The sequence below is a fragment of the Dermatophagoides pteronyssinus genome, unplaced genomic scaffold (assembly GCF_027571235.1).
Source record: "Dermatophagoides pteronyssinus isolate colony J.1.1.1.1 unplaced genomic scaffold, Derpt_VIB-CSIC_2022.12 sq0002, whole genome shotgun sequence".
Classification (NCBI taxonomy): Eukaryota; Metazoa; Arthropoda; class Arachnida; order Sarcoptiformes; family Pyroglyphidae; genus Dermatophagoides; species Dermatophagoides pteronyssinus.
In genome coordinates, this window is record NW_027461526.1 from 2,154,323 (window position 1) to 2,171,283 (window position 16,961).

Genomic DNA, 16,961 nt, shown 5'->3' on the forward strand with positions numbered 1-16,961 from the left:
ATTCTCAAATTGAAAATGAACCAAATGTTTATCAAACCAAATCGATTAATGATTTATAATAATTGAATCGGTCAGTTGTGGTTGGTTGCATGGTTTTTCTTATTTTTTTTCACCCAACCACCACATATGTCAAACAAGAATGTGAAAAGCTTTTGCAATTCCGTTTTAAATAAATTATGAAAACACACCACACACAATTTTTCTCACCAATTTCCTTTCAAACAAAATTAGATGTTTATATATAATCAGTACATAAATTTAATAGCTAACAATGTGGCGATCACGGCTGCTATGGTTGCCGCTCCAGCCACTGTGACCATGGCTAAGAAATTATCATTGTTTAATAATGGTCGTTTAACTAAAATCAAATCATTGCTTTTTTCATTTGGTTTCGGGAGCTGTTGTTTCGTTTGTTTTGCTTTGCTTGTTTCCAAAATATGACGCAATCGGTATAGATTGGCCAAATGCAATTTTTGTCTATGTTTTAGTTGTTCGATTTGATTGAATAATCGTTTTCGATTCGCTTCCAATTCTTCTTGTAATTGTTTGCGCTGTTGTTCCTCTTTGCTTTCAATTGTCAAATATTCAACAACAGGAGGTGGTGGTGGCAATTTTTCAAATTCTAATTCCAAATTGACTAAATCTTCGCTTGTGCTGGTGAATTCTTCTTCTTCGATATAAAAATCGACCATTTTCTGTCTAAAAATTTCATCATCAACTTTTTTATCAGATTGTATTTTTTGATGTTGCTCCTTGGATTGGAAGGATTTAGATTCGGATAATTGTTGATCAATCAAATCAATTTTGGGTGTCTGTTTGATTTTTGCTTTTGATAATAAATTTTGTAAAGTATGTAATCGAGTTAATGTCACGGTCTTTGGTGCTTGTTCAGTTGTAACATTAGATACCAATTTTTTTCGATACAATTTTCGTTTGCTTGCGGGTGATGACAATTTATTCATTTTACTGTTGTTGTCGTCATCACAAATTTGATTTAACTTATTGATCATTTCGTATTTTGTGGAATCATGCGACTCGACAATAGGTTGTCGTATAGGACTTGATTTAAATTCGTTTGAATTTGTTTCAAATCGCAATGTCTTCGGTTTGTCAATAATGATTGACGGACTCGAATCGAATTTCTTTTGCAATGATTTTGGCAAAGATTTATGTTCCATTAATTTGCTACTGCAGCTGCTTTTTGGAAACGATGGAGACAATTGAATTGTCTTGGCCTCGGCAGCATCTTGTTGATTATCATTCGATGCCGATGATAATTTTTCCAATGGCATTAACGTTTTTGGTGAAGCTCGAATCAAATAATATTGATCTGTTTCTTCTTTTTGAGAAACTGGGCTAAGCAATTCGGCTTCAACCATCACATCTTCTTCACCTGATGCTGAACTTGACGATGTTATAATCACTGTTTTTGTTTCGAGTGGTTCAATTTCCATCTGAATTGATCGATTAGAATTAATATCGTCAATCGTCACGGTCATCGATTTGTCATCCTTTGATTGTTTCATTATGGGTTGATCAATAATAGATGGTGATGCAATTGCCGATGAATTTGATAAAGATGTAGGAGTCACAATAGCAGTATCAATAATGGATGGTGATGCAATTGCCGATGAATTTGATAAAGATGTAGGAGTCACAATAGCAGTATCAATAATAGATGGTGATGCAATTGCCGATGAATTTGATAAAGATGTAGGAGTCACAATGGCAGTATCAATACTAGCAATTTGTTTTTCATTCGATTTCAATGATAATTTTTTTTCTGTAGATTTTTTTAATTGTTCCAAGTTTTCTGTTGATGTTGTTTCAGTTGTTTTCACTTTCGATTCAATATTCAATATTGTTTTGGCTGGTGGACTTTTCATCGTTGCTCGATCATCAAAAGATTTTAATGGTGGTGGAGTTACAGAAAATTTTAATGTAGCAGGTTTTTTTGATACAGATTTGATTTCGCTTTCATCTGTAATCAAAGAAGAAATCAAACGCTTGTTGGCAATGATCTCATTCTCATTAACTGATGATTGAGTTTTGATTGATGATTTTGGTTTTGGCGAAATCATTATGCTTTTGGATAAGGAATTCAACGGTGAAGATTTTGGTGTAGGTAATGGACGTTGAAGATTTTCAAGTTGTTCCTTATCGTTGTCGATGATCGTCGTGTCGGCAGCGAATATTTTTTGATCTGATTGTTGTAGATTGGTCTGTGTTGATACATCATCTTTCACTTCAATATCTTGTTGTTGCTCTTTTATCACATCAATATTATATTTTTCCACACCGCTTGGTAACGATTTTGGTTGTTCTGCCAATTTTGTTGGACCCTTAGGTTCGACCATACTTTCCAATATCATTCGAGATAGAGAAGGATCAACTTCAAGTGCTGTTGAACTTTCATCAGCATCACTTTCGTCGATCGATGATGATGATGCTGATTTGAAACTTTCTTCCGGTGACATTCCTATTTTATACGATTTTTGTTGTTCCTTTATCACTTTATCAACGAGAGATGTTTTGATTGATTCATAATAATCTTCACTCAGTTTTGGTTGCTGTTGTTTATTCGAACTTTCATTTGTAAGGGCTAAATCCGGTTGTTGAGTTGCAGATGCTGCTGATGATGATGATGATTGAACTTCCAAAGCAGATTCCTCTTCTTGCTTAACTGATTTTTTTGACTTACTCATAGCAGTTTGAAAGTTTGACTTATATGATGAAGTTTTTGATTCATTAATCATTGTAGAAAAGAATGGAGATTCTTCTTCTGTTATCGGGGATCTATCATTTGATTTTTCAAAATTATAATTTTCAACTTGATTTGAATCATCCTCGATCGTATCGTATCTTTCGCTTTTAATCGAATCATCTTTGGATAACGACGGTGCAGGTTTAAATCCTAATGAATGAGTTGTGGATTGCTTATTCGGAGTCTTTGGCAGTGGAACAGTTGGTAACGTTTTCAATTGTTTTGATGAATGTTGAATACCAGTTGGCGTCACATATAAACTATATGGTTTTGATGATGATTGTTGTTGATTTTGTTGCAAATAACTTTTTGATTCCAATTGTTCAAGATATTCTCGAAGACATTCAACTAGATCATCAGGTACAGTAAGTACCAAAGATGATTCAGACTTTTCATCTTCGTCTATATCAGATAATTCTGATCCTTAACGATAATAATGAATGAGTAAAAGTAATACAACAATACATCTACTTACCTGAAGTTGTTTTGAATGGATCAATCAAAGGATTTTTAACACTTTCTTTTATGGTCTTTTTAGGAAAAACTGCTGTATCGACTTTGTCCTTTTCGATATAGGCAGAAAAAATTAACTGTTCATTCGGTGTGATATACATTGATTGACGTTCGATTTTGTCCTCTAATCTATCCGCTTCTTTGTCGTTAGTTTCCATTAATTTTGAATCTAAATTTATTGTTTTTACTAATTCCTGCGTTTCATAACGATCAAGAATTTCATCATAACTTTTTATTTCTGTTTTTGCTCGCCGATTTTTACGCTTTCTTTTTTGTTTTTTTCTTTTACCTGTATCTTGGTTTCCCAAATTAATTGCTTCAATCTCCTCTGGTATGAATTCTTTGGTCAATGATGATCGCATTAAACATTCTCTAGCTCTTTGCGTCATTCCAGATTCCGATGTTTGGGAACACGGTGGCTCAATTGTTCCTTTGATCCAATTCTCATGGCTTTGTTTCGTTACATACAGTAATTGATTACGATTTTTGCGATTGCGTTCAATACGTACGTAGGTCCGTTCTACATGTTCTTTAACAATATCCATTAAAACACTATTTTCTTCGTTAACTGCCACAGCCGTTTTTATTGAGGATTTGCCATCATTTGAAGAATTGCTGCCTCCATTACTTTCAGTAGTCACACTTGTACTATTTTCATCGTTGACCGATTGCTTTTCCGGCGAAGAGGACATTGGTCAATTTAGTTTTTTTTGTACAATCTACTATTTAACACAGTAGTTGAATAAAACATACACGCACACACTAACAAATGGTTCATTTGTTTCCATTTGCTTCTTATAAAGGCTACTGAATTGTTAGGCTAATATAGAACGAAATTCGATTATAATTCACTGATTTCAGCTGTTGTTAAACTAATTGATCAATTCTATTGTTATTTTTGATTTTTCACATTCCATGTATATGCACAATTTGTGTGTTATTTGATTTCCGATTATCAATTTCACAATTCGAACATAAAGTTTAGAATCTTATCGCAATTTATTTTATATTGTCTTCTTTTTGGACATGAATTGTTCAATGTCTAGTTTACGATCCATCAATAGCTAATTGATTAGATTTAGTTTCTTTCGTTTTTCTGGTCTTGACTTTTGTTTAGTGTATTGAGCTAGAATATTCAAAGAGGATTATATTAGTAATTTTCAATGAAACTAAACGAAATTCCATCCAGTTCAATGTTGAAAACAATACCTCGGCTGTATTTCGGAACAAATAATAATGAGTTTGACATTTTGTTTTTTTCAAGTTTTTTTTGTTCCCACTGGATGATGGCTAAAATGAATTGTTTTTATGTTTGACGCAGTGTGTTTCTCTTCAGATTTATTCGTGCCTCTCAACTAAAAATAGTCTCTCAGAATTTATTTTTTTCTTTAAAGATCAGATTTGTCATTCAGATTTCATGATGCATGCACATGAATCAAATTAAAGTGTACAAAACAGACCAACAACACACGCAAACAGTAAGCAAAGAGTTGTCAAATTCTAACAAATATACAGAAAATCGCATGATTCAATTTCACATTCCAAAATGGAGTTACGTAAATTTATATGCATAGTACAAGCTAAACACCAAGCAACCCAAAGTGTGATCTATGTGAGAATTCATATCAAAAACTGTAAAGACTAAACATGAACGTAATTAATATCATTTTTGATTAAATGTAAACTATTCTGCAAAAAAAGCAGCTAACAGAATTCTAATCGTTAAAACTTGATCTAATATAAGTATGATAAGTATATAATATATGGTCAAATTTTTATTTTTTGTTATTCAAATTGATTGATTCATATTATTTATTCATTTCATTAGGAAAAACGATCATTGCATCGATCAGAATGATAGATGTTTCATTGACAATACACAACTGGCATTGCATTTTTTTCATCTGATGGTTTCAGTGTTTCTACTCATTGTGACTGTTGCCGATTGGAGATAAGGGAATCATTATTTTATAGAATAAAACATAGAACATCCATATTGTTCAGGTGTCCAATTATATTTAAGCTATGATTATGATTGGCAATTTTCACATTCATTCATTCTAATTTGATTTGATCATGATGGTCAAATTACGTATCATGGAATCGAGACAATCCTTTGCATGAAATAAAATGTTCATCCATATTAGTTATCAACGTTGACATTACATGATTGTAGCTGTATAGTGATAATTAATTTTGTTTCATGCTCGAATGTCTTATTGCAATTTATGATCAAGATGATTATTATAACGGTACAAATGATTTACAAATAAATATATCAACATTTAGATTAATTTTTGATCCAATTGTGTCATATGTATGTTGTTGAGTGTATATTTTGGTGTCTGTTTTTTTTCATTCATAGCGCAAGCGAAACTTTTGTTTCAGAAATGCTTATATAGCCCAAACAAGCCTGCTAACACAACCAATCTTTCTGTTTGGACCTCTACTATGATGAGCGAATAAGTTACAATGTTCCAATCCAGAAAACAAGTAAATGGAATAATATTGTCTAATCAGTAACAATCCAGAATTCAAGTACAACAGACACACATGCACAATCAGAAAAGGATTATGTTGATAATCGTATCTTCATAGCAGATAAAGATCGAATCATAAGTGAACATTGTTCATCATTTTATAAAAATGACAAATTAACATTTGTTTTCTTTCATGATTCTAACAATACAATCATTTTTATCGATGAATCCATACATACATTTTACAAAGATGCCAAAAGTTCGCCATCATCTTCAAAATCCTTCTGATGTTTCATTTCCAGACTATGAGCATCAAAAGTTATTCGAACAGATTCACCGGACATCAACACCATGTCATCGACAATTACCATCATTACCATATCATTATCATCATCAACGATCAACACCATCTCCATCGCCACCGACATTGATGATAACCAATAGTGGAGATATGATTGACAATCTTTGTGATGTCACATCATCCATAACACTTATGAAAGAAAGGCCATCAATAGCAATCGATTCTCAAGATTTGAATCCATATTCAAATGATAATGAAAATTGCTATCGTTTTTATGAACAAAAACCTGACCATACACATTTTCGCCAAAGGTAGGCATAAAATAAATCAAACTGTTTCAAATAAATAATATCAAAATTCATAGGGCATCATTCAACAGTGATTGCCTAATGATACAGCCATTAGATCAAAGGAATATTTCATTAAATGAATCAGATGAATCATTCGTTATTCCTCGGCGACATAGCAGTGCAATGACAACCGTTGTTTCAAAAACACCATTTTGTATATCTAATAATATACATTGCACTAGAGATCTATCACCACGATCCAAATCAAATAATAATAATAACAATAACCAATGTCTTTCTCTCAATGACGATATTAACCTTCGTAGACCAAGTATGCCGACAACGTTTCATTTTCTTCCGGTAAGTTTATGTTTGAAATGTTTTATTTTATCCAAGTATATTTTGTAAAATAATTTAGTAATTTTTTTTCATTTTCAAATACTACAACCTTGAATTATAATTATCATTTATGACATTACATCTTTTTATTAGCCCAAGATTAAATCGTTTCACGGCCACAAATCGTTTATAATGACAAATGATTAGAGAAAAAATTTATATTTTTTTTGTAGTTAATGTTATTAAATTACATAAATAATTAATATTATTAATTGTATTTATGACGATGTGAGGTAAATGAAAGTGCTTCACTTTGAATACCTAAATTCATTATTTTGCCTAAACATTTATAATCGTTTCATTGATCAATTTAGTTCTTGTGTGTTTTCAAAAATGAAAATAAATGAATGAACGAAATGTTCATATGTATTGACGGTAATGGTTCATTTCCTGTGTATTGATTGTAAAGGCTGACTAAATTGTCGTAATTTATTCTCATTTGAACCATTAGAACACGGGTAAAAATAGTGAATTCATTCTCGAAATACTTGATATATCTCATACTATACTCAAGTAAAATTATCATGGCGTCATGTTTTTTCTCTTGATTATCTTTGTTTGTTTCTTCGTATTATGAACATTATAAACAGTCAATTTTCATATTTATGAACACAACTTGTTTTCTTTCTCTCTTTTCCTTTTTATATATCTTACTTTCGATATTGATGAAACTAGTTTGAGTTCTTGTCTCTTCTCTTTTTTTGGTTGATCAATTGTTATATTTTTTGAGTCGATTTTGTCATATGTCTTCGGTAGCTGAGAGTTGTCATTTTTTCCTCTTTTTCAACTTGTTTAAAATCGATTCATTGTTGTCGTCTTTTCTTCTTTAAACATTATTACATTTTATTTCAGGAAAACTTATGAAGACCAATAGTTTGTTTATGTCAACAATTTTGATTAAATGTTGGAACTAACAAAAAATCAAATCAACAACTCTTTTGGTGATTGACAAACGTAAAACGACGATTCAGCAATGTGAATTTGTATATTCGAACAACATCCTTATAAAATTTATAAACCAGTGTTTTAAAAAATCATTTATTGATAATTGTTGTAAATAAAATTGTTCCACAATGGAAGCTTGGTTTGATACTATACGACCCATACGAATACCTCGTCCAAAATTGATGTCCAATAGAACGACCATCGATATAAATATACTTGATGATCATGGTAATCAAGAACATATGGCGCCATCTATTACATCCATGGCATTAAACAGCAGCAGCAATGGTAATCATAATAATTCGGATATGATTGTCACCAAAATGAACAACGGTTCGATCAACAATGAATCATATCCAAGAGAACCTTGTTGTTGACGATAAATCGATCAACAACCTAAACTCATTCTATCATTTTCTCGACAAATTTTTGTTGTTGTTTTTTTGTCTCATGAAACGATTTTTTCCGGTCTTATTTTGTTGAATAAAAAAAAATTCTATTTGTTCAAATTCAATTATCAACAGCAATGATTCAATTTGATTAAAGAATTTCTGTGTAATATATTGATGGGGAGAGAATCGAATTGGATGGAATTTTGTTTAAAAATAGATTGATGAAGCTATTTTCATACACTATACAACAAATTCATTTATGGTAACAAAAAAAACTGACCTGTCAGACATTATCAGGCTATTTTTGGATGATATTAGCGTTTTACACTACCATCATTTATGTTTTCAATTTTAACAATAACAAATTCCAAAAAAATATTATAATTTTTTTTCCTTTTACTTTTTTTTAATGATAACCATTTTTTTAGGTTTTGAAGCTAAAATTTGTCATGAATGAGATAAGCAAACAGAATTCTTTTGCACTACAATCCATATCTCATGGACATTGACGGGTTTAAATGAGATTTTGAAATAGAGAAAAGTGGACGATTTAATCGGATGAATGAATTGATGTCATCATCATTCATCAAATAGTTGAAAAAAAATACGAACGAAAACAAGAACAAGCGAATAGTTGTTTCGAACGTGACCTAGTGTCCTGTTGTCATTACTGATGATGATGGTGACATTTATGCCAAGATAGTCGACATAATTATGGCTTTCTGTTGCATTAACATTATTCAATCGGATCAAATTCTTAACATGTAAAACATAAATATAGTGTCCCGTTTGTCAACATGATAATAACAGTGATAAATGGTCATTTTACATGTTTCATTTTTTTACTTTTCTTCAATTTTTCATGTTTCAACCCTAATTTTATAAATATCATTAAGTTCTGGTTGCCATGTATTATTTCACTTTATAATGATGAATATTTAATCATTATATTTGTTTGAAAAAATCTACAGGTAAATAATGAAAGACGGCGACAATCACAACAACATACTAACAATTTAACGACAACGGTCACAACGGCTACATTATCCACACCATGTTCATCACCATTGAGACGAGAAAATCATGCACAATCATTAATGTCCCATAAGCGGCAATCATCACCATCTTCAGAAACTATTCTGAAAGGAAATGAAACATTTAATCAGGAATCAATGAATGTAGAACAAATGACCATTGAACGTCAACAAATAGACGAACAGGATATTGATGAAATTGATCAGAATGATTGTAATAGACCAGTAACAAGTATTAGCGTCGATCGAAATCATGATTTATTGCAGATACCGAGCATACATCATGAATCTGTCGATCCAAACGAAAGCTCGGATCAATTATCTGAATACTGGCCAGATGAAACGTGGTATCTACAGGGTCATCATCATTTACCTGTTCGTCGGCATAGATCATTGCCTGCCACATCATTTACATCGGCTCCATTGTATGGAATATCAGCTCGTGCTAATCAACAGCGGAGTTCTTCATTTCGTGTTAGGGTAAGAGTGATAGTTATCAATAAAATCAAAAAATAAATTGATCTGTTATATGTTGCTTATCGATGACAGAGTAACAATCGTCTGGTTCATCAGGAACCAAACGGCCGTTGGAGAATCAAAGTGAAAAAAAGTAGACCATTTCTTGGTATTGCTATCGAAGGTGGATCGAACGTATCAACTCAATCACAACCAAGGATTATTAATATTCAGGTTTGATTATTAATATTTTAATGATATTGATCATACAAATCAATGAGACCATTTTCATCCAAAAGGAAGGCGGTGCCGCAGCGGAAAACCTACATGTTGGTCATATTATCTTAGAGGTGGATGGACAATCAACTCAGCTGATGAACCATGCACAAGTGGCACAAATGATCGCCCATGCCTATTACAATACACCCGAAAAAGATTACGTGGAATTTCTCGTTCGAGAAAAATCTCGAAATGAATTTGATCTTCGTCGATCATCATTTATGTTATTAAATAATAGTTTTTAATAATCAAAACATGGTTGTAATTTTTGGAAACATTTGTAATTTTCTTACATTGAAAATAAAATCTTCAAATTTGAATGTGCCCAAGTAAATTCTTAATCAATTGAACTATGATTGAAAAAATTGATTGATTTGATTGTTTCCCATATAAACGGATTTTAATCATTTTTTTCTCTTTTTTGCTGCGTTTTACTTTTGTATTAACAACGCTATTCATTCATTTAAAGTATGATTATTGTATAGCCTTCAAAATGGAACGATCAATTTCATAAAGTTTTGGCCAGTTATAAAACTAATGATTGATTCGGTCTGTCGTTGCGTTTTGGCCCCGACAACACAGCCATTGTTGTTTTTTCTGATTTTTTTCGTTTAAATCAAACAAATGCAGGAGGAAAAAAATGATCGAGAAGAAAACTTTTTATGTTTTTTTTCAATTGAATTTGCAATCATTGTTAAAAATATGTCCATTGAAAATCTAAATAAATAAAATAGCGACATTCAAATCATCATGTCTATAAAATTAATTTTCATTTCAATAAAACAGGTAAATGGCCATGATTAAGTCTGCTGGAAAGTTTTCAGAATTTTCAGCTTGGTTTTGTGCTCATAAACTTTTCGAAAATTATAATGTATTGCCATGCTGATATTGAAATCCATTGTGAAGCCGGATTGAAACACACGCCTTGTCGAATCATTTGATCTGATTAGATTTATATTTTAACTTGTTAAAACATTTTTGATATTAATTGATTATTCATTTGGTGAAAATGTCAGCTGTACAAAATTTACTTTCAGTTGCTGGACAGCGTATTTCGGGACAGAATGTCCGTACACAAAATGGTTTGCTATTGTTTATTTGCACTATAATTATAATTATTGATGATTGATTTTCATAGTCATGGCAGCCTCTGCAATTGCCAATGTTGTCAAATCTTCGTTGGGACCGATTGGATTAGATAAAATGCTTGTTGATGATATTGGTGATGTGACCATTACGAATGATGGTGCAACCATACTTAGCTTATTGGAAGTGGAACATCCAGCTGCCAAGGTTCTTGTTGATTTAGCTCAATTGCAAGACAAAGAAGTTGGTGATGGAACAACATCGGTGGTTATTATTGCTGCTGAACTACTTAAGAATGCAGATGAATTAGTTCAAAACAAAATTCATCCAACATCTATCATTTCGGGTTATCGTTTAGCCTGCAAAGAAGCTGTCAAATATATTCAGGAAAATCTTTGCCTTTCAGTAGATGACCTCGGTAAAGACTCGATAATTAATGCGGCCAAAACTTCATTGTCATCCAAATTGATTGGATCGTAAGTTATTATTTTTAATAGTTTTTTTGTCCCATGAACTTTATCCATTTTACTTTGCATTTATAATTTGTGAAATGGATTATACGCTGGGAGTAAAGAAATTTCGGTCATATCCAATATTTTTTTCATGAAATTAATTACTAATTATCATTTTAATTAATTGGTCTCATCGAATATTGTTATTTCTTAGTGATTCGGATTTTTTCGCGAATATGGTTGTCGATGCTGTGACCATCATTAAACAATCCGATGGTCGTGGTGGATTTAAATATCCAGTAAAAGCTATTCGTGTGCTCAAAGCGAACGGTAAATCGATGCGCGAATCGATGCTTATCAATGGATTTGCATTGAACTGCGTCATTGCAATGCAAGGTAAAGAAATTATATCTTTTCTTTTATGTAAAATTTCCAAAATGATTAAAAATTATGGTCAATTGATGCAGCTCGCAAATGATTGTGATTCTGTTATCCATGTATATGAGAATAAATTGATATCAACATGATAGATTCATTGATAATCAGTTACTAATGATTGAAATTTTTTTTTGTTCAAAAACAGGAATGCCAAAATATATAAAGAATGCAAAGATTGCCTTGTTGGATTTTTCACTTCAAAAAGCAAAAATGAAAATGGGAGTTCAAATGTTAGTAACCGATCCGGACAAATTGGAAGACATGCGTAAACGAGAAAGTGACATAACCAAAGAACGAATATTGAAAATTATCAATGCCGGCGCCAATGTTATTCTTACGACCGGAGGTATTGATGAACTCTGCCAAAAATATTGTCTAGAAGCTGGTGTGATGGCTGTACGTCGTTGCCGAAAAATTGATTTGAAACGTATTGCGAAAGCTACCGGTGGTCAATTAATCTCCAGTTTGGCTAACATGGAAGGTGAAGAAACATTTGAAGCATCAATGTTGGGTGAAGCTGAAGAAGTTGTTCAAGAACGAGTGTCCGACGATGAGCTCATAATGGTGAAAGGGTAAGTATCAATTCTAATGAAATGATGATTTATCTAATGAATTCAAATTCAATCATAGAACAAAAAATCATAATTCAGCATCAATCATTCTTCGTGGTGCAAATGAATTCTTTCTTGATGAAATGGAACGATCATTACATGATTCGTTGTGTGCTGTAAAACGTGTGCTTGAATCAAAAAAAGTCGTACCAGGTGGAGGTGCGGTTGAAGCAGCTTTGTCCGTCTATTTGGAAACCTTTGCGACCACTATTGGATCAAGAGAACAGCTGGCCATCGCTGAATTCGCAAAATCTTTGTTGGTAATACCAAAAACTTTGGCCGTGAATGCGGCTAAAGATGCAACTGATTTAGTGGCTAAACTTCGTGCCTACCATAATAGTTCTCAGCAAAAATCCGAGCATGTTGCATTGAAAAATGTCGGCCTCGATTTAATTGAAGGTTCAGTCAAGGATTGTATAAAGATGGGCGTTCTTGAACCGGCTATTTCTAAAATTAAAAGCTTGAAATTCGCCACCGAAGCTGCAATCACTATTTTACGAATCGATGACTTGATTAAACTTCAAAAAGATAAAGAAGATCACAGATATGGAGGCGATGAATGCTATGCAGGCGATGATTAAATTGAATTATTTCATTCGATAATTAATTTTTTTTCTAAATTTATAAAATTCTTAATAAAATGATTGGAATTATTTTCATTTTCAAATGAATTCGTGTTGTGTATTTTTATTAACAATTATTCAAGTACAATGGACCAACAATTGACTGTGCCTAATACTGTTAAACAATTTCAAAGCTTAGAGAAATCAGCAGCGAAAATTCGCCTGCTGGATTTGAACCGAATAATTGAAAAACCATCATTGAAACAGTATGATCAATCGTCCCGTAAAATTGTCGATATCGATTGTCAAACAGGATGTACAACCGCTTCATTGGTCGCATCATTCCCATCCGCATTTGTAATGGGAATTGATTCCGATGAAAATATGATTCATTACGCCCAAAATCATTATAAACAATCTGGCCATTTCATCAAGGCAGATGTTCGTAAGTCGGATTTCAGCCAACCTCTTAAACATTATGCTGGCGAACCGTTTGCCGATTTGGTCACTGCCATCCATTCGTTTCAAATGATGGATCCAAATATCGAAACTATATTGGCCAATTTGAATTCTATTCTAAAACCAGGTTAGCCTTGAAAAACTTGATGAAAAAAAAATCTAAAAATAATTATATTAATGATGCATAGATGGCATATTATGCGCGACATTTTCATTCTGGAGTGATCTGTTTCGCATAGGAAATGAAGTCTTCCTGTCCGACGATATGTCGTTGCGGTTATCAGATGAATCGGCGTATAAATTTACCAAACCAGATTGGCCTAAAGAAATGGATAAATTGAAGCAATTGCTAGCCAAATACAGATTTCGTACAGACAACTTATCCGTAATGGAATTGGTTGAACAAAGAATTGAGTTCGACACGTTGAAACGAATACAAGATTGTATCCGTTTCATTTATCCATTAACTCCATTTGTGCCTGAATCGAAACGTTTGAGATTTTTCAGCAAATTTTTCGACAATGTTTATGATCATTCAATGTCAGATGGTTGGCAACAGGAACATGAAACATATCATTTTCGTTACCAGTATATATCGCTTCGTACCGCCAAATATGGGCCCGGTAATCAATAGATATTCTTGATAATGAATGTTTGTATGATTAGAACATTGTCTAGTTTTTTTTGTTTATTTTCAATGAACTAGCATCATTAATTTTAATACAATTCAAACACTTGACATTTGATTATGATTGATTCAATCGTTGATTGCTGTTGATCTCATTATTAATACTAGCAATATGATTCTTAACATGGTCAGCCTGCTTTGAATGAATAAATGATTTTAAAAAGAGAGATGGACAGAACAAAAAAAACAAATATTCAATGTGTGTCGTGTCATGTCAGTCAAAATAGCAGAAATAGAACAAAGAATATCCTAAGTTTTTGTCAAAATATAAACCACATACTTCGCGAGCCATTACATGTTGTCATCATCATCATCATCATCTATAGTTGTTTGACTTGACACGATCAAATCATGACCGAACGGCATGACAATCGATGATGTTGATGTGGATCCAATCCACCTACGACGATCCTTTTTTTCACCATTAGCTAACATCTGCCATTATATTTACATGTCGAATGGCTGTGGTTCTTTTGTTTAATCTGTCATGTTTTTTTTATGTAAAATTTTTTCATTCATAAACGATTCGAGAATTTCTCTTTCATTCATTCACAAAGATTTTTTCGATCTTTATTTTTCTTTAGTTGTGGCGGCTCAAGCAAACCAAAAAAAAAAAAATCCGTATTTGTTTTGGACAGGAGCAATTGCAAACAAAAACTACGATGTGTGTTACTTGTTGTTGTTTGTTCATCAAAAAAATGAATATGATGACTACGAGAACACACGGTAACTGGCCCACACTCTTTATGATGAGAATCGAGATGCGTTGTTGTTTTTGCTGCTGATTATGTTTGAGAGCAGGATATACACAAATCAATTCGATAACAAAAAATTTTTAGTGATTGATTGATTGATTGGTAACGTCATAACAACATTGTTGAATAATTTACATGTAAAAAAATGATAGTAAGTATTGCCAACACTTGACCATCATTGATCACACAAAGTGGAGGCGCATCAAAATAATATCGAGTTTTGTTTTTTTTTCAACAAAACAAACATCTTAATCACACGGTGTCCAATATTTTGATGTTGATGATTAAATTATGTGTATAAAAGTACATGACCAACAACATATAATATCCATGTCGATCGTTTGATTGATAACACAGTGATCATCGGTTCTCATTATGTTTAAGGTGGTTATCATATATGATATATATAGTCAAAATTGATTTGAATTGTGATTATTTCATTGCTTTGGGTATTCAATTAAATCGAACCGATGAAAGAATTAAAAAAAATAGTGTCAACAATCGATGATGAGTTGAGCGCCCATAACTAAAAACTGATAAGTGAAAATCAGAAAAGGAATGATAATAATCATTATATAAAAGGCAAAAATGTTCATTCCCTTGCTGACCGGACTATGAAATGTCGAACGAATCAGGAACGTTGAGCATAATTACCATAGTTCATAAAGCGTTTTTTTTGCAATCTAATCAATTTTTTTGCATTCTTTATTGAAAAATGAAATTCTTTTCTACTATTTTCTTTATTCGTTACCATTTGCTAGTTCAATTCAATCGTTTTTATTATTATTATTTCGCAATGGTTTCCTCGAGTCGATGATGAGCCAACGAAAAATTTTCATAAAAGTTATTCGATAGATGAACATCGGCGGCATCATTTCTCTGATGTTTCATGATAGCATTGAGAGAAAAAAAAACAAGAGAGAGGGGGAGATGTGAATTTTGAACCTAAAGCTCGATTTATTCGTTTGATGTGTTTGCTTAACAAATAAAAAAAAACAAATGATGAGAATTCGATTCGATCGATTGATGAAAACAAAAATCCAGTAGTCGTTCGAACGAGAAATTCAATTGAAAAATTTACTCAGTTGTCCAAATGAATTAAAAAACAACAAAAAATTTCTTTGCACAATGAAGATTGGTTGTCGTTATCGATTTGTTTCAATTGAAATATTTATTTTTTGATTCATCAATAAAATTGATAATCCAGATTCGATGATAATGATAGATTGTAACTAAAAATTATCCAATAAGTATTGCATACATATTGAATTTAAGATAAATAATTCCACATTTGATTATATGTTTCATGGATCGTATTCAATCGATGTGTGATCATAGGTGAACATTGACAAACACGGTAGCAGATTGTCAGTTTTGTTGAACTTGTTGTTGGCAATGAAAAAAAACTTTCATTTGCTAAATCCATCCTAAATCATGCAAAACGACAATTGGGCACCCTACGGTGTTAAATGCAGAAAATCAGATACTGTCCGAAGAGAATGTTTGGTTTGTTGATTTCAACTAAATTTGTTTGTTTGTTTGTTTGTTTTTCTTGTTTTGATGCTGACCATGTCAATCACTCATCTTAGATGATGAAAGATAATTATATAGAATGGTCATCATTATTGAGCCATTCATGTGGTATGATGTGATATCAAAGGTGATGAACGAATTTTCAAATATCTGATTGATCGAAATAAGGCGATATGATTATGAAAAGATTCCCTATTCATAAGATAGAATGATCTGATGTTCGACTTTTCTATCATCAGATAAATTTGATTACGATGTATGAACGAATTAATCATTTTGACTTGTCATATAAATATTTGATTTACTTGTCAGATCTTGATTCTCTATCAAAATTCATTTCAATTTAGTTTTTTAAAGCCTGTCTTTAGACAGAATAATTTCTATATGTTTGTGTGTTACGAGACCGCAAGGTCCATCATGTACCAAAATTTATATTTCCATCGAATGAATATTATACCGGAACCAATATTGAGGTATTTCTTGAAAAAAAATTTCTCAAAATTTCATTGACAGTTCAACAATG

At 32.0% G+C, this 16,961-nt stretch overlaps 4 protein-coding genes and 1 long non-coding RNA gene across 7 annotated transcripts; 3 read left to right on the forward strand and 2 right to left on the reverse strand.

The window, feature by feature from the left end:
* Positions 1–234: 234 nt before the first annotated feature.
* On the reverse strand, positions 235–4,051 carry LOC113791063 (uncharacterized). 2 transcript variants are annotated; one of them, XM_027340796.2, is made up of 2 exons: positions 3,240–4,051; positions 235–3,181 (listed from the first exon to the last, which is right to left on the reverse strand). In XM_027340796.2, the coding sequence occupies exons 1-2, from the start codon at positions 3,967–3,969 to the stop codon at positions 246–248; spliced, it is 3,666 nt and encodes a 1,221-aa protein (XP_027196597.2). In that variant the 5' UTR covers positions 3,970–4,051; the 3' UTR covers positions 235–245. The 2 variants fall into 2 exon arrangements, with proteins under 2 accessions (XP_027196597.2, XP_027196589.2); XM_027340788.2 differs by having other exon boundaries at positions 235–3,187.
* Positions 4,052–4,592: 541 nt separating this feature from the next.
* On the forward strand, positions 4,593–10,173 carry LOC113791098 (uncharacterized). 2 transcript variants are annotated; one of them, XM_027340836.2, is made up of 6 exons: positions 4,593–5,020; positions 5,106–6,369; positions 6,423–6,708; positions 9,056–9,598; positions 9,668–9,808; positions 9,878–10,062. In XM_027340836.2, the coding sequence occupies exons 2-6, from the start codon at positions 5,951–5,953 to the stop codon at positions 9,920–9,922; spliced, it is 1,434 nt and encodes a 477-aa protein (XP_027196637.2). In that variant the 5' UTR covers positions 4,593–5,020; positions 5,106–5,950; the 3' UTR covers positions 9,923–10,062. The 2 variants fall into 2 exon arrangements, with proteins under 2 accessions (XP_027196637.2, XP_027196631.2); XM_027340830.2 differs by having other exon boundaries at positions 4,598–5,020; positions 9,874–10,173.
* Positions 10,174–10,729: 556 nt separating this feature from the next.
* CCT1 (chaperonin containing TCP1 subunit 1) lies at positions 10,730–13,111 on the forward strand. Its single transcript, XM_027340818.2, has 5 exons — positions 10,730–10,935; positions 10,992–11,415; positions 11,606–11,787; positions 11,975–12,401; positions 12,460–13,111. Exons 1-5 carry the CDS (start codon positions 10,863–10,865, stop codon positions 13,019–13,021), a joined length of 1,668 nt encoding a protein of 555 aa, XP_027196619.1. The 5' UTR covers positions 10,730–10,862; the 3' UTR covers positions 13,022–13,111.
* On the reverse strand, positions 13,091–15,425 carry LOC142646318 (uncharacterized). Its single transcript, XR_012847274.1, has 2 exons — positions 14,431–15,425; positions 13,091–14,283 (listed from the first exon to the last, which is right to left on the reverse strand). It is a non-coding gene; the product is annotated as an uncharacterized LOC142646318 (long non-coding RNA).
* On the forward strand, positions 13,151–14,208 carry LOC113791113 (uncharacterized). The gene is made up of 2 exons (XM_027340846.2): positions 13,151–13,589; positions 13,651–14,208. The coding sequence occupies exons 1-2, from the start codon at positions 13,151–13,153 to the stop codon at positions 14,094–14,096; spliced, it is 885 nt and encodes a 294-aa protein (XP_027196647.1). The 3' UTR covers positions 14,097–14,208.
* Positions 15,426–16,961: the final 1,536 nt, after the last annotated feature.